The sequence below is a fragment of the Wyeomyia smithii genome, chromosome 2 (genome assembly GCF_029784165.1).
Source record: "Wyeomyia smithii strain HCP4-BCI-WySm-NY-G18 chromosome 2, ASM2978416v1, whole genome shotgun sequence".
In the NCBI taxonomy this organism is placed as follows: Eukaryota; Metazoa; Arthropoda; class Insecta; order Diptera; family Culicidae; genus Wyeomyia; species Wyeomyia smithii.
Genome location: NC_073695.1, coordinates 260,513,930 through 260,539,475, shown reverse-complemented (window position 1 = coordinate 260,539,475; position 25,546 = coordinate 260,513,930). Strand labels below are relative to the sequence as shown.

At 37.4% G+C, this 25,546-nt stretch overlaps 2 protein-coding genes across 2 annotated transcripts in view; one reads left to right on the top strand and one right to left on the bottom strand.

Annotated features, from left to right (window-relative positions):
- The first annotated feature begins 1,889 nt into the window (after positions 1-1,889).
- Positions 1,890-2,982, top strand: LOC129723849 (uncharacterized). Its single transcript, XM_055678308.1, has 2 exons — positions 1,890-2,258; positions 2,321-2,982. The coding sequence occupies exons 1-2, from the start codon at positions 2,216-2,218 to the stop codon at positions 2,863-2,865; spliced, it is 588 nt and encodes a 195-aa protein (XP_055534283.1). The 5' UTR covers positions 1,890-2,215; the 3' UTR covers positions 2,866-2,982.
- Positions 2,983-5,501: 2,519 nt separating this feature from the next.
- Positions 5,502-25,546, bottom strand: part of LOC129724553 (uncharacterized) — a 37,592-nt gene continuing 17,547 nt past the window's right edge. Inside the window, exon 5 of the mRNA XM_055679541.1 lies at positions 5,502-6,623. Within this exon, the coding sequence (XP_055535516.1) occupies positions 6,377-6,623 (247 nt within the window). The 3' untranslated portion in view covers positions 5,502-6,376. The remainder of the gene's footprint in view (positions 6,624-25,546) is intronic.

The window sequence follows — 25,546 nt, the reverse complement described above, 5'->3', positions numbered from 1 at the left end:
CGATTTCCATAAAATCAGTGTCATATGAAAGGTCTAGCTGACTCATAGCATCCTATTGAATTTTACTGTAATCGAACTGTAACTTCGTCTGTAATGTACCGAATGGTGAAAATCACGAAACTCATTATCTCAGAAAGTACACAACCGATTTGATCAATAGTATTATCAGATGAACGGGCTAGTTAAGGGTTAACTGATGAATTATGATTTAACACGTGGTTTCAAAGTTTGGCTGCCCTATACGTTCCCATTGCATTTGATTATAAGCGAACTAAGCAAGTGTTATGTATTAAATTGTTGATAAAACAACGAAAGTCTATTATCTCAAAGACTTATTTGAACATAACTAGTGTCATACGAACGAGTCATCTCTCAAACTTACAAATAACAAACTTCATAACAATTTGATATGTGGTTCAAAAGTTATGGAAAGAAAAGAAATTCAAAGGCTATTTAAAACTATACCTGCTTTGATCAATATATGTGGCTTCAATATAATTTAAATGTGGTATCGTACCATTTGAATGTTCCCGGTATCGCTCGTGATTGAATTGTTCGAAGTTAAGAGTCATTTCTTTTATTTCGCTATTTCTTGAGTATTTACATTACGTCAAATTTCATATTTTATACTTCAATTACGACATCATTATTTCAGAACCCTAAAAGTGAATACACATTTATTGGATTGAAGCGTTCATGTAAATCTATTTTTCCAAAAAATAAGTTTGAATGAGAAAGGCTGGGTCTGACCGCTAGGTGGATTAATTTAGGTTTTTTTCATACTTTTGTAACCCTCTTTTTCGCCATCCTGAAATCGTTTTCTTTCCTTTTGCCTTTTCTGACCAATTTCGTGACCCTTGCTTCGAATGACGAAGACCGCTCCCATTCGCCATTCTGAGTTCCATTTGGATTCAATTTCGTTAATAATAATCGTTTTTGCGCTATTTTGAGTTTGATTACTGTTTGTTTTTATTTTTGCCTGTATGAGTGTTTTGCCGCCATTTCGCAACCATTTAGGGAGCGTTTCGTTTTTTTGGGTTTTTAGTTTCTGGTCTTATATAGCGTTACTGAGCTTAAATATAAATTGTGTGGTCAATATAAATCGTTTTCTAATTTCCCCTGCTTTATAAGCGTTTTTGTGTTATTATAAGCTCAGTTCTGGTCTCAAGAATTTTTGTTTTCGCCATTCTGTACTTTAACCAGTTTCCAGAAGAAACCTTTTGACCAACAGTAACTAATATACAATAGTCCTACGTTACATTTCTACATAGTTTTTCAGGTTTTGAAGTAAATGAAAAATATAATATTGCAGTAGATTCGTTATATAGAGAGCATTCCTGTTATCGCATTTTCCCCTCATGCGCTACATGATGGGTAACTGCGCTTTACAAGTGAATGTAGGTATACCTTCAGGCGAAAATATCAGACGAACAGTATAACAGGTATGGTGTGTTATACGTTGGATTCTATTTTCTTTTAAGCTAAAATCGTGTGATTATTCGGTATCAGTATAACAGAAATCATTGAAAAGTTGAATTATTATATTATTTTTAGCTTCCTCCGTTTCAAACAGTCGTTTGAAATACTATTTAAAGATTTTCTACATACTTATTTATTGTACAAAGGTTTCTGCCTTGAATCAATATACAAATTCGTTAGGAAATCTACATTTAGTAGATTCTATTGCATATCTTGAAACAGTAACTTCAAACACTCAGATTTTTAAGGACAACAATTTTGGCAACTATTGTCACAAATCAACGTAGCTTTCCACATATTACATAACGATCGAGTAAGATATTTGTACAGCATGGCTCCAACCTTCAACGGCGGCAAGCAGACTGCCACAGTTTATCCGAAATGTAAACAGACAAACTCCATCAGCGAAAGTGTATAGTTGACACGCGGAATCTAGTGCATTCCCACTTCGGTGACGGTCATTGATCCATTTTTGCAAGCTGTCTGAGCTAATATTTGCCATCGACGGAGATGCTTTGGTTTGGCTAATGGTTTCATTCTTAACTCATAGCAAAGTGACGCTACTTTGGTATGCTTTAACCTGGCTGATGGGTACACGAATTTTACAATAAGCTACGGTTTCTAAACTCCTCGCTCTACTATAAGTAGTGTCGATTTGGAATCTTCAAAATCAGTTCTAAGTGATCTTTCATTTAATCAGTTTCATCTCTGCCCTGATTTGTTCCGGATACAAGCAATGAAATATCTACTCCTGCTGATCGCTATGTGCCTTAGTTGTGGTGAGTTCAGTTAATCGGGAATAGAAGATTCAGGCTCAAAATTAATTTTAATAATTTTGTAGCGTATGCCGACGTGAGTGAGCTGCTATATAAACCGGAACCACATACTGAAGAAGGAGACAAAACATCGGACTCAAAACCGTCGACGGTACTTCCACAACCAATTCCGGAGCACTTGGAAGCCAGACCGTACAATGTGCTCACGAACAGCATCGGCGCTTCGGAATACGAACCTGAAACGCTGCCACACTTCTACGAAACCGTACAGGTTGAAGAACCGGCTGGTGTTCCGTTCACTTTGGTTGACGAGAGCGTGGGGATCGTGGACACCGTTCAAGTGCATTCACTGGGAGGAGGCGAAGCTTATGGACAATTCGTGGCAATTGAGCCGGCCATCAGAACCGTGCAGCTAGCGACTGGCCATGCCGACTATCAGGGACCCTACGTATACCAGAAACCGAAGGTACCCCTGGAGTATGTGGTACCGGTAGCACCGAAGTTGAAAGATGACGCAACACTAGTGTCGAATGAGTATCTTCCGCCGCGGTTGGCTTCTGCGGAGAATTTGGCTAAGCGTCATGCGACGTATTTCATTCGACGAATTTGAATTTCGACTTTTTTGCGTTAAATGGTACGCAACTGAGAAAGCTTGACCAGCTTTATGATAAGTCACAAGCGGGCAAGATGCAAGCAATTTCAAAAAAATAAAATGAGTAGATTTATGAATGTTAAAATTATCTCATAATTTGATTTCCGAATTGATCTTCTGAATTAAATTCTTTTCCTTTTTGTTTGAATTGTATTATTTCAAATTTATGGAACTATTTCAAAAGTACTCAAAAAAGTAGGAGGTTGTATCCAAGACACGACTGCATTAGTGACGTAGAACTACGTACACTATTAACAAATGCATTGATTGTTTCATTACCCTAGTAACACAACTGGTTTTATCAAAGTTTTATAGCACTTTTTTGGCTGTATTGAGCATCATAAAACTTTGATAAAACCAATATTTTTACTTGGGAAATGAGTTATAATGTCTACTAATGAAAGGTTGTGAATTGTGTGAACCGGATTCAGCATTGTTAGCAGAACGTGCCGAGTTAAAAACCATACACAGCACACACGCACAAATCATACCATATCATACAGACACACACACATCATACCATATTATACAGACAAACACACACATCATACCATATCATACACACACATCATACCATATCATACAGACACACACATCATACCATATCATACACACACATCATTCCATATCATACACACACATATAATACACACACACACATATCATACACACACATATCATTCCCTATCATACACACACACACATCTCACAAATCAAATATCACACATGCTACAGCTATCAACACACGCCAAAGCGCTCCTTACACTGCTTCCGGGCCGGGTCCGTGTTCTCTCCGGGATTTTAACGAATTCACACTGCCTCCGTGTTTGAACCGCGCTCTGGCTGAGATCCGACTGTCCGGCACGAATCCGGCTCGGTCTCGGCACTGAAGCAGCGTGCATAGCGCTTAAAGCTTTCCGCACACGGTATAGATATGCACATACGCTGTATATACATACACGCTGGATAGCGTTAGCTTCCTAGACTACTCGGAGGTGCTGGTCTCGTAAAATTTCTGGCTGTATTCACCCAACTATATCTGAATTGGATTACCACTGGTGGGGTCCAGCCCAGATCGAAGGGTAGCCGAACTAAACGAGGAACTGCAGCTGCCACTGCCAACGCCGTTGCCACCGTCGCTGCCACCAACGGTTTCCACCGCCACTGTTACTGCCTCTGCCACCGCCAGGGGAACGGCAAGCCGACGCCACTCGCGTGAACCATGGCATCGGCCTAATTCGATACTGTCGCTATAATCCTATGGACAGTCCGTCCGTCTCACCGTTGACCAAAAGAATGTGACTAACTCGACCAAAAACACCCTTTTATAACCAAAGAATGCTCTGACATAGGCCCCGCCTTTTTGTTGAGTTTTACTGCATATCGTGTTGGAACTCTGCGGCTGGGAGACGACAATATTCTGAATCCAGTAAAAATTATTGCTGTGAAGTTGAATCAATCGCCTTTGTTGAGGCGCTCTAACATTTGAATGAAGTGTAATATTTTCATATTTTCGTGCAACGAGCAGCTGTTGAAAGGTTGTCGGCCTTTTATTCACGCATGAAAATTCCTATATGTATCACTGATTAAACAGAATGAGAAAGCATTTGTTTCCGAAGTCTAGCGCGACCTTTTCAAAAAATCATTAATCTTCAATTACTCGTTATTTACCTTGATAAATGTAGTTTGCTGTTAAAAATCGGATATGCTGAACGCAACCTTTGAGCTGCCCACAGTGGGGTAATAAGGCACTCATACAACACACTGTAAAAGCTGTTTTCACACATAGTAAATTTAGATTGCTAGGCTAGCTGGATAGCACAGCATGCTGTTGTTTGCCAAAATAAGACCAAGCTTCATCGGGGAAGAAAGCCTAAGCCCTCAATCGGCAATCCGAAACGTTTGTTGCTACCGCGCTGCCGCTCTGATATGCGACCAACCGGCAAATGACTTTTTCAAGCCGAAAGCAAATTTGGCAAACTAGCTGATACTGGCGCAAACTGCTACGCTACGGCTAACTAGGTATGTCGACCTTTTTAGGGAAAACCAGCAAACGACCAATCAGAGTACGTTATTTTTATTTCAACAAGGCTTGATAATTTGCAATAATGTAATAGTTCGCAGATTCAAACAACATTTTTCTGCATTTGGGCAGATGCGTGTATAATTTTCCAATCGATTGCTGCAAGAATTAAGGAAATCGGTTGAAAACCAACTGACCTATAAGCATTTGAAAAGGGACAAATTTCTTGTTTTTCAGTTTGCATCCCTGTGTGGTATGCTAAAGTAAAACGTAGTTCTACGTCAAAATTGCACCTGTCTTTGGTGTCATTATCAAGCCCATGAAATTACAGTTTTATCCGATAAATTTGATTGTGCTTCATAGTTCGTCTCATTCCTGTCCGATCTAAATCAGTTACAGTCCGTTCCGGGATCTGGGAACAAAAGCGGTCCCTTCAACGGGAAATCGAACTCGTCTTTCGTGATCTTTTGCCAACCTCCTCCTTCTCGGTAACAATGCCCTTGTGGTTCAGAAGCAACCCCATTTCCTCCAGTCGGAACATTTCACAATGAAATCAAATCAACGCTGCGGACACGAGCCAATCGTTTTCGTTTTTATTATTACATTTCACTTAACTAGCTTTATTCACGTGTCTCTTATCAAATAATCTCTAAACCCTAACTTAAATTGGCATTTTAAATTACGAATCAGTACACACACACATTTGAAGAAAAAAGTCCAGAAAATTCCCATCATCGGCTAGCGATTGCTTTTCCCCCTAATATTTCACTGTTCGCTTATTCTACGCTAAATTTACCGCCTTTTCGCGGGTCGCTTATATAGGATACCTAATTTTCTCTTGCTGCGGCTACTGACTTTGTGACACCGAAAGATTAAAAAAAGCGCTTCGTATCAAATTGTTCAAAGCTTCCCCACCGGCTCTCGGATATTTTTTTTTATTATATATTCCCCACAATTCTTTTCGCTAATTGATCTGGCGCGCGCTCGTAAATCTAATTGCCCACCACGCCGCTTCCTGTTTGTCCCATTTTATTTCGCGAACCGAACCGGTGATAGAAATACCATAAAAAACGGATAATGTATATTCCGATTTATTGGGTCTTAGGGTAACAGTTCCGTAGCTGATCCATTGTTCGGTGGAAGATTTGATTCTAGCATCAATATGAGAGCATTTACTGTACGTGAGACGTTTCCGCCGCTGCCTAATTTCTTTGTCCGAAACAATATTACTTTTTAAGTGCTTTATCGCTTCCTCGGCCGCTGAGGCGGCTTATCTTGATATTTCGCTGTCTTTTGATAGCAAGGCTGGCCCCTGGGGTTTTCTAAGAGGTAAAACCGCCCGAAGATGGAGTGAAAAATTAATCGCTATTATGTTGTCTTTGTACCCCCCACGCTAATGTGCGCTAATGGATTGCGGCTCTTTTCTATTTAACTGGACCTGTGAGCTTAATTTTTGGTCTGCTGAGTTGTAGACGACTGTTTCTGTGGTTGTGGCTGTGGCTGTGCTTGTTGTTGTTGCTGCGGCTGGTCCTGTTTTGGGCCAGAGCTCTGTTTGTGGGTTGTCACCTTACCGTCCTTGTCCACAAAGTGCGTGGTCTGCGAGTACTGACCGTTGTTGTGGCTGAAGGAGGTGAACGTGGTCTGCACCGCTGGACCGTCCTCGTCGAAACGGTTGTTCAGATTACTGCCTCCTCTGTAACGATAGACAACGAAATTTTAGTAGATTCTAATAGGAGTTTGGAACAATAATTTATTGAGCGATAAGATTTTGGCATGAAGCTTATACAGCATTATTTATCCATTGACCCCACAATAATGATCACGTTCTACCACATTTAGAGGAAATGCTTTTCGAGTCAAAGAATCATCTACTTAACGAAAGCCTTTTTCTCTTTCAGTCAATTCTCAACCGAAGTCAGTCCAAAACTCTTCGGACAATATTTTTTTGGAGATTTTAAAAGTGTGCCAATACGACAATCTTGTTTGATGTGATGATGATGTGTACGCCCTACTACACTAGGGAACTTTACATACTTTGTTATTGACAGTTCATCTAGACTAACATTTGCAAAGGTCTCAAGTTTGAACCTCATTTCCATTTATCGATATATCTAAATAATGACGAGAAATTGAGAATAGTTATCAATGGATGACTTCTGAAGAATTGTCTGAACTTTCATTTAAAGAATTAAATAAAATAAATTTGAAATCGTACACTGATTTTTTTTATAAAAAATGATTTGAAAAAAGGTCATTTCAGATTGGTTTCGACACTAGTTTCTTGGATTGAAAATTTACACTGTTAAGGAGAAAAGGTTTTTAAACAACCGTATGCAACTTTTTGCGAATAAAAGATAATTCCCATGCTTTCTTCTTGTTAATATGAATAATGAAAGTTTTGTCAACTTTAGAAACATAATTCACTCAATAAAATGTAAGACAAGACAAAGAAAGTACTGTTCTTCGAATTATTTTTCATTGAAAAAGGAAGCTATGAAATATTTGTTACAACCAAATTTTCACAATTTCGAATGCAGTGAACGACTCTTAAAAACAACATTGATGCGTTTTAGGGTTCTATCAGCTCTATACATCAGCTGTTGCTTGTTTTCTCTTCACTCGTGTATTGAACAAAATTTTGTGCATTTTTTAGAAATGGAGCGTGATTTCACGAAAAAACAAAAAATGTTTTTTTTTCACATTATATTATTTATATATATTTCTTAAGAGGAAGCTAGTCGACTAGCTTCACTCAAAATTTTTTAACAAATTATTGGTAATGGCTTTCCGAGCGATGATTATGAAATATTGTTGATTTTGTGAAGATAAAAATGCTACATGGACAAAAAGCACGGTTTCTCCACGTTGTTGTCTTTCTACATTTTTGAACGTTGTTCCGTGGAACATTCGGATAAATGCACTCGGTTATAATTTACTTGAAGAGAATATTTACAAGTATTTATTAAATAACAATACTTTTTTCACAAAACTACCTCTCTCAAACGTAATTGAACGCTTCACTCAATAACACCCAATGAGTCTTCAGCGATAGGACAAGAAAAAGAATGTATGGAGCTAATCCTCTGTTGCCTCTAAGTTATCAGTTGCATTCTCACTCGTAAGACAAAGTTGAATACACCAATATTCAAAATGATGAAAAAAACACAAAACTCTTAGAAAAAAAATGTTCCGTGGTTTATTTCCCCTACACTCAAGATATTTTTCACATTGTTGTTACGTGAAATTTCCTGTATTTATTCATTTTCTGTCATTTTGCATGATTTATTAGACAAACAGGACAAACATTACATCTACGTGAAAATCACATGCAAACTATGTTTTATCACGTAGGGGAACTGTGGATAAAATGCCCAATCGGGGCAAGATGCATCACTGCAATATCTTATGAAATACTCACAATTTCGAAATAATTCCGAAGTTGATCGATTCTATTTTTTTTTTAAAGGTACTCTATCGAATGGCTTCATAGAAGCTTGGATTCGTTTGCGCCTTTTCAAGTTTTAACTCAAATAAAAAAACACTTTTTCCAGTTTTTATTCATGAATACTGTATAAAATAACCAACATATCACTAGAAATTGTTCATCTTGATCTACCACGTCACTCTTAATTTTATACAGTCATGGTTTAGGCCTTAGTGTTGAACATATGGATGAAAAACTGCTTTAAAAAAGCCTTTATATAAATCGTCTTGTAGCTCTGAAATCTCAATTTCTAGAGGTTTGAGGTATTCAGCAAACAGTTTTGTAATAAAATTCTACACAACTAGCCTTTTCGAGTTTCAAACTATTCGTCTAGCAAGTCAAGTTTAAAAGTTAGGTATGGCGCCCTCTATACGGCGAAATTTGTAACTTATTCCATTAAAGCATATGAAGGACAGCAGTAAACGAAGCAACTTTCTAGAATATATGGGTAAGATAGGACTTGAAAAAATAGTTTTGCCGTCCGTTTCTCGATTTGGACACACTGTGCAACGTCCGTGTGGTATCGGCACAATCATGGAATGAATTATACATAAAACACAAAGCGCGCATTCTTAGTCAACTAGATATATTCTGTCGACTTTGTTAGGGAAGGAAGTATTGTGTGACCAATCAGAGGTCGACATTTACGTTTCGACAAGGCTTGACAATTTTCAATAGTACAATCGTTCGAACAATCAGATTACAACTTTCTGCATTTGGACGGGTGCTTGGTTGATTTTCCAATCGATTACTGCAAAAATGACGAAAATCGGTTAGAAACTGACTGAGCTTAAAACGGTTGAAAATGGACAATTTTTGTGACGCTCTCGATGTTTTTGGTTTTTGAAATTGGAACCCTGTAATGAATCAAAATTGACTGGAACACTTTCTTTTGATTTGCCTACACCTATACTTTTCAGTCTACTCCATAGTTGTTTTTGAGGAAGTTCTGTATCAAGGCGCGAATTTTAATAATTCTCCTTAACTATTCGAATCATATTCGTAACAGAATTACGTAAACGTTTGTATGAAATGTGCAACGCTGGATTTTTAGTTAGTTTCCATTGTTTATAAGCTAAGTCTCTGTCAACTAAAACTTTTCCAATGTCCTGGTTAAACCAAGGATTTAATATTCTTTTCGGCTTAAACGTTCTCAAGGGAACAAATCGTTCGTGAAGATCCTTTACTTTGGAATGCAAAAGATTGACTAGAATATCGGGATTATTTATGCTGTAGAAGGAAACCCAGTCGTATGAATTCACAGAGTCAGTCAACCCACAAAAATCAACATTATTGTAATCGCGATCGTTTGTGGTACTGGTAGACTCATTTACTGAGATATTCAAGGATGCGAAAACTAATTTATGATTCGAGAGCACAGGAGTATCTACTTGATTAAATTTTAGCACCTCTAGTTCGTTATTTGTGATATGCATTTTCAAAACATTTGGCATCGAAAAAAAATTTCGATTTATTTTAGCCCCCCCTTGGTAGATTTTCGAAGGGTTTCTAGTACCCTGATTATCTTCTTTTTTTTTTGAAAAAATGAAGCAAAATGAAAAGTTCTACGGAGTGTTGTCTCAATACCATGCCAACGAGAAGCTTCATTGTTAAAAACCACCAATGTTTAAACACCAATTTCTTTGTTCTGATGTGTACTTTCGATTATCAATGGGTTTTACTTCAATTGATTTCTAAGAACCGATTAAAATGTAGAATAATAATTACAAAGCAATGGACACATTAAAGATGGCGGAAGAACATTTAACTTGTAATCTCGTCAAAAGTCATCATAGAAGTAATTTCATCGATGTAACAGTAAGAAAATCAGTTGTTTAACAACATTTCGATGCATTTTGGTAACTCCGTCGATGCACCGATCTAGATTCTCAGATGAAAACTATTCATCTAATATTACATTGTAACATTGACTAAATAAAATCACTTCATAGTAACTTGCTGGTAAACGACTGGGCAGAGCGTACCTGCAGTACATCCCGTACTAGTTGGCATAAAACAGACCCCATTGTGGTCCATAGCATCCTGCCTAGCAACTCCTATCCCTACCTCCCCGTGGTATCAGTCGGGATACGAGTAACCAAGCGAAAATCATGGTAACCAATCCGTGGTGGGACCTCGGTCGTATGCTGACATGGAGAGGGGAGGTGGATTGACCTCTCAGAGAAAAACCCAGCCTTCATGAGCGTCTGTTTTCCAAGTTAGGGGCGGCTCATAACAGTGTCTGACCCGGAGCTGGCGGCTGAATAAAGAAACGTGCTGTTTCGAACGCTATACCCAAGATGGCAGCCCAATCACGAGACTCGGTAGCGTGGCCCTAGTAAGGCAACCTCCTGAACAATTACACTACGAACAATCAAGAAAATATAACTCGGAACATTCGGCATGGACCTAGGCAACGAAAAACGGACCACGAGTGGAAACTCGGTACCTGAAAATTGCAAGTCGCTTAATTTTGTTACAAGTCGCTTTATTTTGAGGCAAGGCCCAGTTCTTCCAGAGCGGTGGAGCAACGTGCTGGGAAAGGGTTTTTGTGTTATTGCCATGATGCGGAATCGCGTGATCAACTGGAAGGCGATCAACGAGAGGATGTGTCTGTTGAGGATTAAAGGTCGTTTCTTCAACTACAGCAGCATCAACGTGCACTACCCGCACGAAGGTAGACCTGACGACTAAAAGAAATCGTTCTACGCGCAGTTGGAGGCAACATACGAAGGCTGCTCGTCACGGAACATCAAGATCGTCATCGGGAATATGAACGCTCAGGTTGGTAGGAAAGCGATGTGTAGACCGGTGCTAGGACCTCAAAGCATCTACACCGACACGAACGACAACGGCCAACGATGCAACAACTTCGCAGCTTCCCGGGGCCTAGTTATTAGAAGCACCTTTTTTCCACGCAAAGATGTTCCACCTGGAGATCACCTGACCACCGAACAACAAATCAAATTGACCACGTTCTCATTGATGGCTGATTTTCTCAAACATTACAGACATACGCTCTCTCCGCGGTACGGATATCGACTCAGAGCACCACCTAGTAGCAGTACATGTGCGCTCAAAACTTTTCACGGTAACTGTCCTCCTCGGCCAAACATCCGGTAGTTGACTACTCGATGAGGCACTACCTTCAACGGAAGAATTATGTGCTTCGAGTCTCGACGATGGGTGGGGGAAGTTACGCTCGGCCATTGGAGAGGCCACAACCGCGGCACTAGGTGTGGTAACGTCGAGCCGACAAAATGACTGGTTATGCCAGCAAGTGATGGAGAGGAAGAAAAAAGCTTGGAAAAACTATCTTAGTATCCGACGAGCTCGAAATGAGTTGACCTACTCCGCCGTTCATCTCCTTTAGCGAAAAAATTCATAGTACCAAGCGGGTTTCACATAAGCACGCGCTGCTACAAAACAAATATTCACTCTCAGGCAAATCTTTCAGAAATGTACTCCCGGCATTTGCCCATCATGGTACGTGGACTTCAAGGCAGCGTATGATACAGTCAATCGAGACCAGCTATAGCAAATAATGCACGACTACGGTTTTCCGGATAAACTGACGCGACTTTTCAAAGCTACTTTAGACCGAGTGATGTGTTAGGGGCCGTTCCTGAACCACGTGGTCATAAAGAGGGGACGGGGGGTTGTCAAAAGATCACAAATAATCACGCATGGAGGTGGGGGGCTGTGTTAACGAAATGACCACGTGGTCTTTTTTTCTGACTTTTAATTTATTGTTGCCACCAAGTCAAGAATGAAGCTTTTGCATTTCAGAAATATAGAATGTACTGGAAGTTTAATTATAAAAATGTAAAAAATTTAAGTGAATTTTTGGCACTCGACAAATGAAAGACCACGTGGTTAAAGTCGCAGGGAGGGAGGGGTTGACCAAAAGACCACGACATGACCACGTGGTTTAGGAACGGCCCCTTACGTGTGCGTGTCGGGGACACTCTCGAATTCCTTCGATGCGCGAAAATAGTTGAGGCTAGAAGATGGATTATCCTGCACGTTATTCAACATTGCCCTTGAGTGTGTAATAGGCTTCGCAGACGACCTGGACATTATCGCGAGAAACTCAGCGACGGTGGAGGCAATCTACGCCAGACTGAAAGTGGAAGCTAGAAGAATTCGACTAGGAATAGATGCGTCGAAAACCAAGTATATGAAAGGAAGAGGCTCGAAAGAAACCAACATTCGCCTCCCACGGACACGGGCAATCCAAGACAGGCAAGTGGTCTTCTTCGAGGTGGCGCTTAAGCCACTTGCTTGAAGATACGGGGAGCGGATCCGCAGAGTTGGGAGTGTGGCTTTCAGGCCTGCTACAAGACACTACTTGGAAAGATTCCCATTGTGCACCTGACGAAGGTCGGGAGGCCGGACGACAGTGCGGTAAAATCGGTTCTTTCCAAGGACCCCACCGGCACCTGAAATAGGGGGCCCAACGTGCTAGCTGGCCTGACCAGGTTGAAGCAGATTTGCGAGTATCGAGACGTCTAGGAAATTGGCGACGAGTAGCCCAGGACCGAGTAGAATGGAGGAAAATTCTTGATACGGCACGAGCCACTACGGCTCTAGGCTGCAGGAGTAAGTAAATAAGTCATAGTAACTTGCAGTTACTAATGAGAATTATTAGCATACAATCATTGAATTGAGACAAAAATCGGTAGAAGCAAGTGTTCGAGAAGATTTCAAAAAGTGAAACTTTTCGGCATTGATTCTCTTGTAACTATCTCCAACGATTGTTTTTCATAACCGTAACCGAGCAACCGCATCGTTGTTGATAACAAACGGTTCATCATCATTTTTGACATAACTCGAAGACGATTATCACAAAGAGCAAACTGGAACGCGAAGCACGGACTGCAAACTTGGTTGTACATTATTATGCGAATTCGGTGGTCCGGAAACCACCAGATGTCAAATGGCAGATAAAAATGACATGACTGACAATGGGTGTAATCTTGGTGTAGCCCCGCCGCAAAAACTAATTCAAGAGTAGTTAATTACTCAACCAGGATGAATCTGTTGAACAGGATCTTTACTTTTTTAGAATTTTATCTGACAACTGACTGCGAAAGGACGCAACAAACTAGACAATTGTAAAATTGACATGTTTTTTTTTATGCTGTTTGGTTTGGCTTGGATCAAAACAAAATGATATTTTATGATTTTTACACGTATTATTTCCGCCTATACCATCATATGTTAATTACATCTCTGAGTTTTAAACCCATTTTGATAGGCTTAATACGCCATCATTGTTTTACCTTTTATTGCATAAGGCGGCTCAATTACCGCTGATTGCTCTTCACTAAATGACGAGTGAACGATTGATTTTCGTAAGAAACATAATACCTATGTGATTAAGAGCCTCTTGATTGGCACTCGGTTGCATGCGTATTTGAAGGGCACCAGACTTATCTGGAGTGATTCCTTCTACTGCAGCTTGCCGTCCCAGGCGGCGGACACGGACGCAGAGAAACATACTTCGACAAGGTAAATCAGGCGAACAGCGCGCAACGCATCAAATCGCACGTATCAAATTGAATCAGCAAAGAGAATTAACCCGTAATTGCCAGTTCGTTTACGTGCTCCTATTGCAAACCCTTTGGTGGTACGATGCCAGAATCGCGCCACGATAAATTCGCTATTCTCTGCCCTCCTTCCTCTCAGGGGCGCGCGCGTACGGGCTAAACGACCTGACCACAGCCAATTTTGTGGTCTGTGGCTGGTGGCATCCGCTAATGTGATCAGTCGTCTTCTTGTGCCTGCTGCTGTGGATGTAAGAAAAGGCACCTAATTAGGTTCATGTTCGGAAAATTTAACAGCAACAGAAAGAGATCAGGTCGTGATGTTGTTGCTGCCGCTGCCGGTGCAACTGTGGAGCGAACAAAAAAAAAGTGGAGAATAAAAATTAACTTCATAGCAGCCGATAGCATTCGCAAGATAATTTCTTATTTCTTCGCAACATTTTTACGCCTTTCGTCTGTCAGGCCGGCGCTAGGCCTTTCGCGGCGGAGAGGTATTTTCCGCTTCCTGCAAACTCGCATCGGCGTGTGCTGGCAGTAGTTTACCAAAGTGCCATATTTAATCTTCCTAGCCGTGAGGAATAACTTTTCTCATTTACGCTGAGAAAAGAGAACGTTTAATAACAACCTTCTGGGAAAAATCCGGTTCAAATAAAAGAAGTTAGAAGGGTTAGAAACAGGGAGTGATAGTTTTATTGCAAAAGTGCAACGCGCACGTTAAAACTGTTAATAGCCTCCGGCGATATATTAAAAGCATTTAGTGGTGCATTAAATTGAAGCGGAAATTTGAGGAAGCAATTTTACATTTCCCTGGAGTTGATTACGTTTCAAAATGGCTTTACTTCTATTCTTAGAAACGCACTAAATTTTCTCCATTTGTTCGTCGAATAGGCATAGTTTAACACGTATTAACGACACTAGTTTAGTGGCTGATGCCCTTGTTTTATGACCTGCAAAATCACGCGGCACGCGGTTATAAACCAATGTTCTCGCCTGGCAGCGATTCTTCTTAGTAAATAGCTTGGTAATTACAATTTTTTTACGTAGATATTAGTACAAGATACACTACACTGAACTACGGTCGAGAATATTTCAATAGAAAATGGAAAATAAAGTCTACTTAGCTATTCTTTCCGATTCGTAATGACATTTCATGGACGACGATTTGAAGCAATGATTGTAAACGATATCCTTAGGCAAAGTTTAATTTTGTTTGGAAATGGTTTTAACGCGGTACAGATTCCCCACGTAAAAAGTGATTCCAATGTTCGTTGCGCTACGGATTCGAGAGCACACGAACGGACCATGGAAAGCGCTATAAAAATGCAACATTCAATTGCCGTGGCACAATGCTGTGATAAATTCTGTTCACTCGAATTAAGATATACTTAACGCGATAGAATAGCGGTCTTGTGTTCGCCTCTTCCGATCAGCCTTTGGGATTCGGCTCAAGCTCTCCGGCAAAGGTACGGATGATCTGGCAGAAAAGATAAGACGAAAACGGAACGAGAATAGCGAAAAGAAATTGATCGGTTTTTGATCTAGTCCGGTTACCACGGCATTCGTTGGTTCTACGTGGCAGTAGGAAGATAGGAAACCTATCGAGGCAATCATTCCCATCCCCTCTTCGTCCAGCATTATTTTCTACCGACGATCGACTCCGTCTTTTCGTTCTCGATGGCACTGATCTGGACGTAGAGAAGGTAAAAAATCGATCGGGGTGGAGGTCTCTAATGAGGTCGTTTCATTGTCCCTTGGTTTGCAATGAGGTTATTATTGTAACATTATATTATACATACATTTTGTATGCCCAGTTCCTTTCAAGATTACAGCGGTGCCGTTGTCAATCAGCTTGATGGCGATCATCATCATTTTATTCTTATCTGCATCGGAATTTTAAACATAGGTTTTAACAATAATCTGCAGGAGGGACGATCTGGAGGTTTATTACTCTGTTGTTTACCGCAGAGCTACTTTTCTGTTCGGCTTCAAAAGCAGACTCCAAGAACACAATTGGTCTCAAATTAGTGTCGTTAACAGATTTATACAAATTTTTGTTCTGAGCTCTTTTATAACGATCAACATGTGAAACAATATCTTGATACCTTGTCTCATATAACTCTAATATTTAAAAATATTTTCAAAATTAAATAATAGGTTCGTCTTCTGACCTACGTTTTAGCTGAACACATTTTTACGTGGGCAAATCTATGTTCTATGTCTCCAAATATCTTATAATACCAATATAGTTCACTCACGTAAAATCATTAAGACACATTGAAAATGACAAAAGCGCTAGTCACCTATTTGAACGCTAGAAGCGCTACTTCTGATTTTGTTCTACAGGACATTCGAAAAAAAATAACTTTTGACAATAATATTACCCAAATACACAGAAAAAAATGCACTTATTATTGTGAATTTCATAATGAGAATGAAGTTCGCTTAAGTATGAGGCAGTACATGGGTGACGTTTCACGGTTGGTACGTTTGTTGTTGTTATTGTTTTTGCAACCTCAAACCCAAAACAGAACCGAACACAAAATCTTAATGTCTGCAAAAAAATCAAGAGTTGTATTTTATTGCTGTGTCAAGGATCGCTAAAAGAGCATGCAGGAATATTGTTCGCATAAAGCACTCAAGGTTCTACTAATTTATTTCAAAACATAAGTTTTAGAAGATTTCTTTGTTACGAGTATTTTGAGGATTTGACATTTAATGTTTGACAAGCACAAACTAGCCGTGTATTTTCTACTCATTGGTACAGAGCGGAAGGTTGCGGGCACGAATCTCAGTACAACCAGGTCATTCGTTGTTAAATACAAGCGTATTATATAAAAGATTTAACTAGAGACATTGTTGATGTAACCCTACACTAGCGCGTAGTCGTAGGTGTCTCCTTTTATCTTTTCTAGTCCGTAATTACGTACGAAATCTGCAATAAGTATTTTTTTTACATGATTTGTCTTTTTTCCGTGAAAGTATGAAATTGAGTCAACTAAGTCTAGAATTGAGCATTTTCAGTTTCGTGTGTAAGAATGATGGTCACACGCTCACAGATATGCACCAACAAAGCCTAGTGCACAGTGGTCCAATAAGGCAAAAAGTGGAACTTAATTCCATAGCGCTTTTCACCTTCATCCTAGCTTAAAAGTGTCTTCGGAACAATTGTTTGTATGAATGACCCGCAAAATCGCAAATTGTCAAAAAGTATGAAAAAGTTACTGTGTTAAGAGATAGAAGAATCGTTTATTCAGAAAAGTTGTAGAAAATTAAAAAATATGACACTTTGTTGAACAAATGAAAATCATATCTTCTTTCGGTACGAAGTTATAAAGTGTATTACATGGGACTTACTTAAAACTTAGTTTTTTGTACTTAACTTTTGTTAGTTGCATTTTACACGAACGTGTTGTTCGGAGGAATTGTTAGGGCACACAAAACACACATGTTTGTCAAAGACCGTATATCTTTGCAGGACTTTTCCTTATAAAGTTATATCATGTTTTAGCTTATTTTTTCGATAATTTCAAGAACGTATAGGTTAAAAAGGGGCAAGTGGAATCATGATGTCAATACTTTTCCTTTAAGTTAAGGTGAAGTACTATAAATTTCTTTAGGTTCCATTTGTCCCAATTCACCCATATAAGAGTACGGCGAGCATAGGTTAAAGTAGGTTTTCATATATCAAAAATACTAACTTTTTTGTGTTAAGAGATAGAGGAATGGTTTATTCGGCAAAATTTTAGAACGTAGAAAAAATATGAAACTTTGCTGAACAAATGAAAATCCTATCTTCATTGGGTACAGAGTTACAGAGTATATTCTATAAAAGTTAATTTTTTGCACTTCACTTTTATTAGTTGCATTTTACAAGAAAACGTTATTCTAGAGAAGCATTTGGACATACAAAACACACGTTTTTGTTGAAGTAACTTCTACAGAAAATACTCTGTAACTCTGTACTGAAAAAAGATAGGGTTTTCATTTGTTCAGCAAAGTTTCATATTTTTCCACGTTCTAAAACTTTGCCGAATAAACCATTCCTCTATCTCTCAACACAAAAGAGTTAGTATTTTTGATATATGAAAACCTACTGTAACATATGCTCGCCGTACTCTTATATGGGTGATTTGGGACAAATTGGAACCTAAAGGAGTTTATAGTACTTCACCTTAACCTAATGGAAAAGTGTTGACATCATGATTCCACTTACCCCTTTTTAACCTATACGTTGTTGATATTATCGAAAAAATAAGCTAAACTATGATATAACTTTGTAAGGAAAAGTCCCGGAGATTTATGGTCTTTGGCAAAAATTTGTGTTTTGTAGGTCCTAACAATTCCTCCGAACAACACTTTCGTGTAAAATGCAACTAACTTTTAAGTAAGTTCCGTGTAATATACTTTATAACTTTGTACCGAAAAAAGATAGGATTTTCATTTGTTCAACAAAGTTTCATATTTTTGAGTTTGCTACAATTCTGCTGAATAAACTATTCTTCTATCTCCTAACACAAAAAAAAAATTTTTTTTTTGGTATAGTAAACTTTTCACTTTCATTCATGCAAACTATTGTTCCGAAGACACTTTCAAGTTAGGATGAAGGTGAAAGGTGCTATGGAATTAAGTTCCACTTTTTGCCTTATTGGACCACTGTGCAGTGGTACAGTAAGGCAATTTAGGCGGACATGAGGTTTTCGATTAGAGTCATAGTTTCTTCTAAGAAGTTGTTTCTTATAGCAAGACCTTTATTTATATGCAAATGAAAATTAGGGTGGTCCTAAAATCGGCGAAATAAAAAAAATACTTTTTTATTTGCAGAAGTAACCGTATACATTCTTCGGCGCAGTTATAGACTAACTCATTTTGAGCAACAAAAAAAAAACTCTTGTAGTTATTAAATTGACCGACATAGAGGAATTTTACGTGACTGGCTTAGAGTGGGTTTCGAAAATACAGTTTTTTGGCCTTTTTTCAGTTCAAATATAATCACAGAATATTCTTCGGATGACCACAAGAACTTGAAAATATGTTTTATTGAACGTTTTATTGAAAAAAAACTATTCCTATACAACATATCGACAATGTTTTTTCGTCAAAAGTTGCGTATTTTTGTGTTCTTAAGGTTAGCCGAAGAAAACTTTGTTATTACTTTTGAACTGAAAAAAAAGCAAAAAAAAATTTTTTTTCTGGAACCCTAGGTCAGTTATGTCAAATGGCTCTAAATCGGTAAATTTAACAGCTACAAAAAAATAAACGAAGTTACTTTTTTATTTTTTTTTTTATCGTAGTATGATCGAAACGTGGGGAGTTGCGTAGCTGCAAGGTTACAGAGTCTGCTTTGTCAAGCGGATGGTCGTGGGTTCGAATCTTAGTAGAACCAGGCCATTCCGATGTCAAAAAGGACTCAAGCATGGGTTTATTCTCAGGCTCCCCACCAGTTACCCTACCTTTACGCTGAAATCTACAATACCTTTGCGTGACTTCATCTTAACAAAAAATAAGTCCCTCTTATCAATAAAACTGGCCAGAAGGACGCACGACGAAACTTCTCCAGGGAATTATAATTGGTGATATTTGGCAAGAGGAACGAGTATCGGTATAGTAGAACAGTAAGCGTGTAATGAAGAGTATCACACACATTACACACAAGCACTTATGAACAATAACAATAAGCATGCCACTTCTCAATAGCGGTATTGCTATTAACAGAAGTGCGGGATACAGCAGACACCCGGGCATATCTCACAATAGATCTACGATTCTGGTCGCAGTGAGGAAGTCCATACAGGAAAAAAAAAATAATCGAAACGTCACTGTACTTAGGATGGACTCGATTATATATCATTTTAGATTCGATTAGTCATAGTAGGATTTTTTCAGAAATATTAAATTACAACCACTATCACAATAATTTTGATGTGATAGGCAAATATTCATAACACTCGGTTGAAATGTAAAATTTATGATAACAACACATAGGTATTATTCGACTCAGTATGAGTATCCATCTTCTCTACTATATAAAAATGGAATTTCGTAACGCTTGATCTTTTTGATATTATTCCCTCCGTCTCTGAGGTGTACAATAATTATTATCATTTTGAATCGTTCTAAATCAAAAATATAAGCGGTGACATGTAGGTTTTTTACATGAAAATGTTCGCTAATGTTCAGGAAAGACATTTGAGAAAAAATAATAGATGTTTGTTAACTAAAATTTGAGATATTATTCACAAAACTACATATAACATGCAAAATTATGACTTTTTGTGCTGAATTTGCCTCTAAATCAAAATTTAAAGCGATGACATATGATTCTTTTTTAATTAAAATGTTTGTCATGTTCATTAAAGACATTAGAGGAAAAACTATTAGTACCTGATTACTAAATTACTAAAACTACGTAAAACATGCAAAACTATGACTTTTTGTGATAATTTGCCTCTAAATCAAAATTCAATGCGACGACATATGATTCTTTTACATGAAAATGTTTGTAATGTTCAGGTAAGACATTTAAAGAAAAATATTTAGTATCCGATCACTAAACTTTAAGATATTATTCACAAAACTGCGTAAAACATGCAAAATTGTGACTTTTATACTTAATTCGTCTCTAAATCAAAATTCAAAGCGATGACATGTGATTCTCTTTTCACTAAAATGTTCGTTGCTGTATAAGAAAGACATTTGAGGGAAAATAACAGGTATCTGATTACTAAAACTCGAGATATTATTCGCAAAACCACGTGAAACATGCAAAATTATGACTTTTTAGTCTGCCTCTAAACTAAAACCCGAAGCTGTGATCTGTGATTTTTTCTATAATAAATTATTCGTTGATGTTAAAGAAAGATATTTGAGGGAAAATTATATGTATCTGATTATTTAAAATTTAAATATTTTTCATAAAACCACATGAAAAATGCAAAACCATGTTATTTTAGGCTCAATTTGTCTCACAGCTATGATATATGATTTTTTCATTAAAATGTTTGTGTATGTTCAGGAAGGACTTTTGAGTAAAAATAACACTATGTAAAACATGCAAAATCATGAATATTTGGGCTCAATTTGCCTCTAAATCAAAATTCAAACCTGAAATTGTTTTTCAATGAAATGTTTGTTAATGTTCAGGAACAACATTTGGGAAATAATAATAGGTATCTTATTGCTAAAAGTTGAGATGTTACTTTAAAAACTACGTATGTTTGAAGATAATTTTGTACTCTTTTTCAATGTTTGAATACATATAATGCATACAAAATTTTGACTTTTTGAGCATAAGCTCAATTCGCTCTAAATAAAAATTCTAAGCTATGACATGTGATTTTTTTTTCAATAAAAAGTTCGTTGTTCCTTCAACATCTGCAAATATTTTCTTGCAGAAAAATCCATGTTTTGATTATGTGAGAGTTGAGCAGAAAAAAATATATATTTCTGATGTTTTCATAGTTTTGTGAATGGTAAACACATTACGGGATTCGATTTACTTTTTTACTTTTACCTAAACTAGATTTTGGGACATTTGGCAGGAGTAAAGGCTGCATTTCATTGGTTTTAACATCGATTACGAGACGACTTATGCATTGATTTTTTTTAATTTCAACTTAGTTTTGTGGATTAAAGCATTAACTTCTTCTCAGACGTGTTTCTTTGGACACCAACAGACATTTTCGTTATAAAAATTCACATGTCATTTTTAGATATCATTAGGCGTCGTACACAAATCACGTAACGCTAAAAATCTAGATTTAAGACCCCCTCCCCCTTATATAACGATAGGTAACGTTCGATATGACTCTCCCCCTAAAATTACGTTACACTGAACAGCCTGACCCTCCTCCGAAATTTTTAATTTCGAGCAAACATTACAGTTACGTAACTGTCTCTACTAGCGATCATCCAAATTAACGATAAATATTGATTACTTTTTCATTTGTAGATTTGGCCGTGGAATTTTAACAAATTAGACGCTGACTGGACTATTTGGCATTAATCCTAGAACAGAAAACTTTTTGTTTTATATGGCGTCTGATGATAGAGAAATGCTGTTGAATTAGTTTACTATAGCGTTTGGATTGGATAAATAGAGAATCAAATGTTGATTATAACCATAATGCATGTTCGGAGATGTTTCAAGATATTCAAAAATGCATCTTTCGATGTAGGAAGATGAGTGATCAATCCACCTAAAAGTGAGATAGAAAATTTACTTTTTTATCTGATTGAGATAGATGCTTGATGTCTCCGGCAAAATTTTAGCTGATCTAAAAACAAGAAACTTGGCCGAAGACATCATGTTTCTATCGCTTACATATTATGAGCAACATAAAGTTTTCTATTAAGGGGTACTGAAAATCACAATTTTCATTGTAATTTTTTTCACAGATTTTTCCGAGTTTTCAAACCTTCTACAAAGTTATTAGTCATCCAAAAATGCATGTTTATGCAGAACATTGTTTGTTTATCTCCCAAAATAAAAAAGTTTTTTGACATATTTCGATATTTTTGGAGATATTTTCACCTCAACCATCTCCAAATTACGCAACTTTACGCAAGTGGCAAATCCATACGATGAAATAATCAACTTAAGACTTACAATAATAGGTGCAAACTTTTGTATGTAAGAGTATGTAAGCCGCCTTGTAAGCCGTTTGAGTTTCGAAGGTAGCACTAAACGATCTTGAGCTAATTATGCATGCACACTTTGGCGACGTTAGTGTTAAAAATAGATTAACCAAAATATGAGTTTTTTCTTACATTAGTCTTCAGATAAAGAGAATATCATACTAGTAAGATTTCCCGCTGCATTGGTTGCTCATTTCGTCAGATCCTGTTATCACAGAAGCAAGTGAGTGGCCAAAAGTGGACATTAAAACTTTTTCTCTGCTCGTCCCTTTTGAAATCGGGTAAGAAGAATAAATGGAATTTGAAAAAAGCTACTATTTTCATCCACGCCTACATTACTGAAAAAAAATATTTAAATTTAAAAATTTGAATTTATTTCTAACATATTCACCTTTTTTTTTACCCTTACCGAAGCATGCATGCAAGTTGAACTAAAGATCATTTAGTGCCACCTTCGAAACTCAATACTCTTTATTTTAAAATTTTTGTATATAAAAAGCGGCATCAAATAGCTTTGAAAAGCAGGCGGAAAGGCTGCTTACATACTGTTACATACAAAAGTTTGTGCCTATTATTGAAAGTCTTAAGATAGTTATTTTATCGTACGGATTTGCCACTTGCGTAAAATTGCGTAATTTGGAGATGATTGAGGTGAAAATATCTCCAAAAACATCGAAATACAGTCAAACCTCTATGAGTCGATGTTCTATTAGTCGATATTTTCCTATACTCGATGATATTTTCAGTCCCTTCGATTTCCCATACAAACTCAATCCCAGTAGTCGATATTTCTATTACTCGATGCTTCTTCCGCTCGATGGTCCCGCATGGTAACTTTGCTAGTTGTTTGTTATTTTCAAATTCCAAGTTCTACTGACGTGAAAGAGTAAATGGCATCTTAATTCGCGCTGAGGATGAAGAAAATCAAGAAATAAAGTAATAATGTGCTGACTGTTGTCCAAATATGATAGGCTAGACCGGATTTTCAATAATTTTTTAATTTATCTTTTTAATTTAAGTAAGCGAGACTAGACGAAACAACAAACTCTAACGCAATAATCCCGGAAGCTTGACAGTTAGCATCCGGACTAGAAATCATTTAAATGCAGAGGTGAACCAGCTAAAAGCCTTTCAAATAAAAACATTTAATCAGATGCTCACAGCTCATGTTAACATTTGCAAATTTCGACACTTGATATCAAGAGATGCTAGATTTATAATGTAAAAAATCAACGGATATATAAAAATGTCCTCATTTCTTAAAATTATTTTCAACTCTTGTTATCAAAGGAAAAGTTACTTTTACAGGGTAAATGTTTTCTCCAGAATTGCAATTTTAACTATCTATAACAATGCCGAATACAGTATTTTATAAAACATATCATTATTTAATACATATTTAATATAATAGTCTGGATCGATTTGCGAAGCAACATATATTGACTCTAGACTTCTGTAGATAATAAAATTGATTGATGTCTTGAGTTTAAAATGACAAAAAATAGTGTACACAACTCTATGCAATCTAATGTATGAATAATTGACGTATTTAGAAATTTATTCTATGAGTCGATATTTCCTTGAGTCGATGGTCCCTTCGATATCGACTCCTGGAGGTTTCACTGTATGCCAAAACACTTTTTTATTTTGGGAGATATAAAATAACAATGTTCTGCATAACCATGCATTTTTGGATGACTGATAACTTTGTAGAAGGTTTGAAAACTCGGAAAAATCTGAGAAAAAAGTTATAATGAAAATTGTGATTTTCAGTACCTCTTAATAGAAAACTTTATGTTGCTCATAATATGTAAGCGATAGAAACATGATGTCTTCGGCCAAGTTTCTTGTTTTTAGATCACCTAAAATTTTGCCGGAGACATCAAGCATCTATCTCAATCTGATGAAAAAGTACATTTTCTATCTCACCTTTAGGTGGATTGATCACTCATCTTCCTACATCGAAAGATGCATTTTTGAATATCTTAAAACATCTCCGAACATGCATTATGGTTATAATCAACATTTGATTCTCTATTTATCCAATCGCACGAAAACGGCAAAATAAAACACTGTGGAACGGTTTATTCGATCGGTATGGTTTTTTCGACAATAATTTGAACAATAATTTTGTCCATTCGAAAAACTAACCAAGTGAAAAAAAAATTAAAAAATATGTTTAGAAAAATTTCTACTCTTGCATATTTTTATGTTCCACAAATCATCAATATTAAACATTACTCTCTTTGGGGCTTCCCGCAAATGCCGACGAACGCTATAGTAAACTAATTCAACCGCATTTCTCTATCATCAGACGCCATACAAAACAAAAAGTATTCTGTTCTAGGATTAATGCCAAATAGTCCAGTCAGCGTCTAATTTGTTAAAATTTCACGGCCAAATCTACAAATGGAAAAGTTATCAATATTTATCGTTAATTTGGATGATCGCTTCTTATCGATAATATCGTTTAATTTCGGCGCTAACAATAGTTGTTGAATTATCGCTGACGGTGCTGACGGCACAAAGCATACGAATTGTTTCTTGCACTTGCAAAATACCATATAGGATTCATCCTGAATGACCATTAAATTAACAAGTAAACAAGTGCTTTTGCAACCTCGCACTCCCTTGCCAAAGCGAGATAGGTTTGATTGAAAACATCAAAACCCGCAAACGGATTTTGCTCGATATTTTCCATCACTAATCAAATCAACCCGCGCTAGGACGAGCAGGCGAGCGTGTTGTCGAGATGCTTTCTCGAAGTTGAAACTCGGCCGGTGTTTTTACGAAGCCAAATCCCTCGATTCCGGTGTTTGCCGAAGTTTGAAACACCCGTGGCGAAAATGAAAAACAGCCACTGCCACCGGTGGTTCGGCTATCGCTCTGCGTGTTTCGTCGTCGATTCAACACTAACACTTAGTTGCAGTTGCAATACACGCAGCGTTG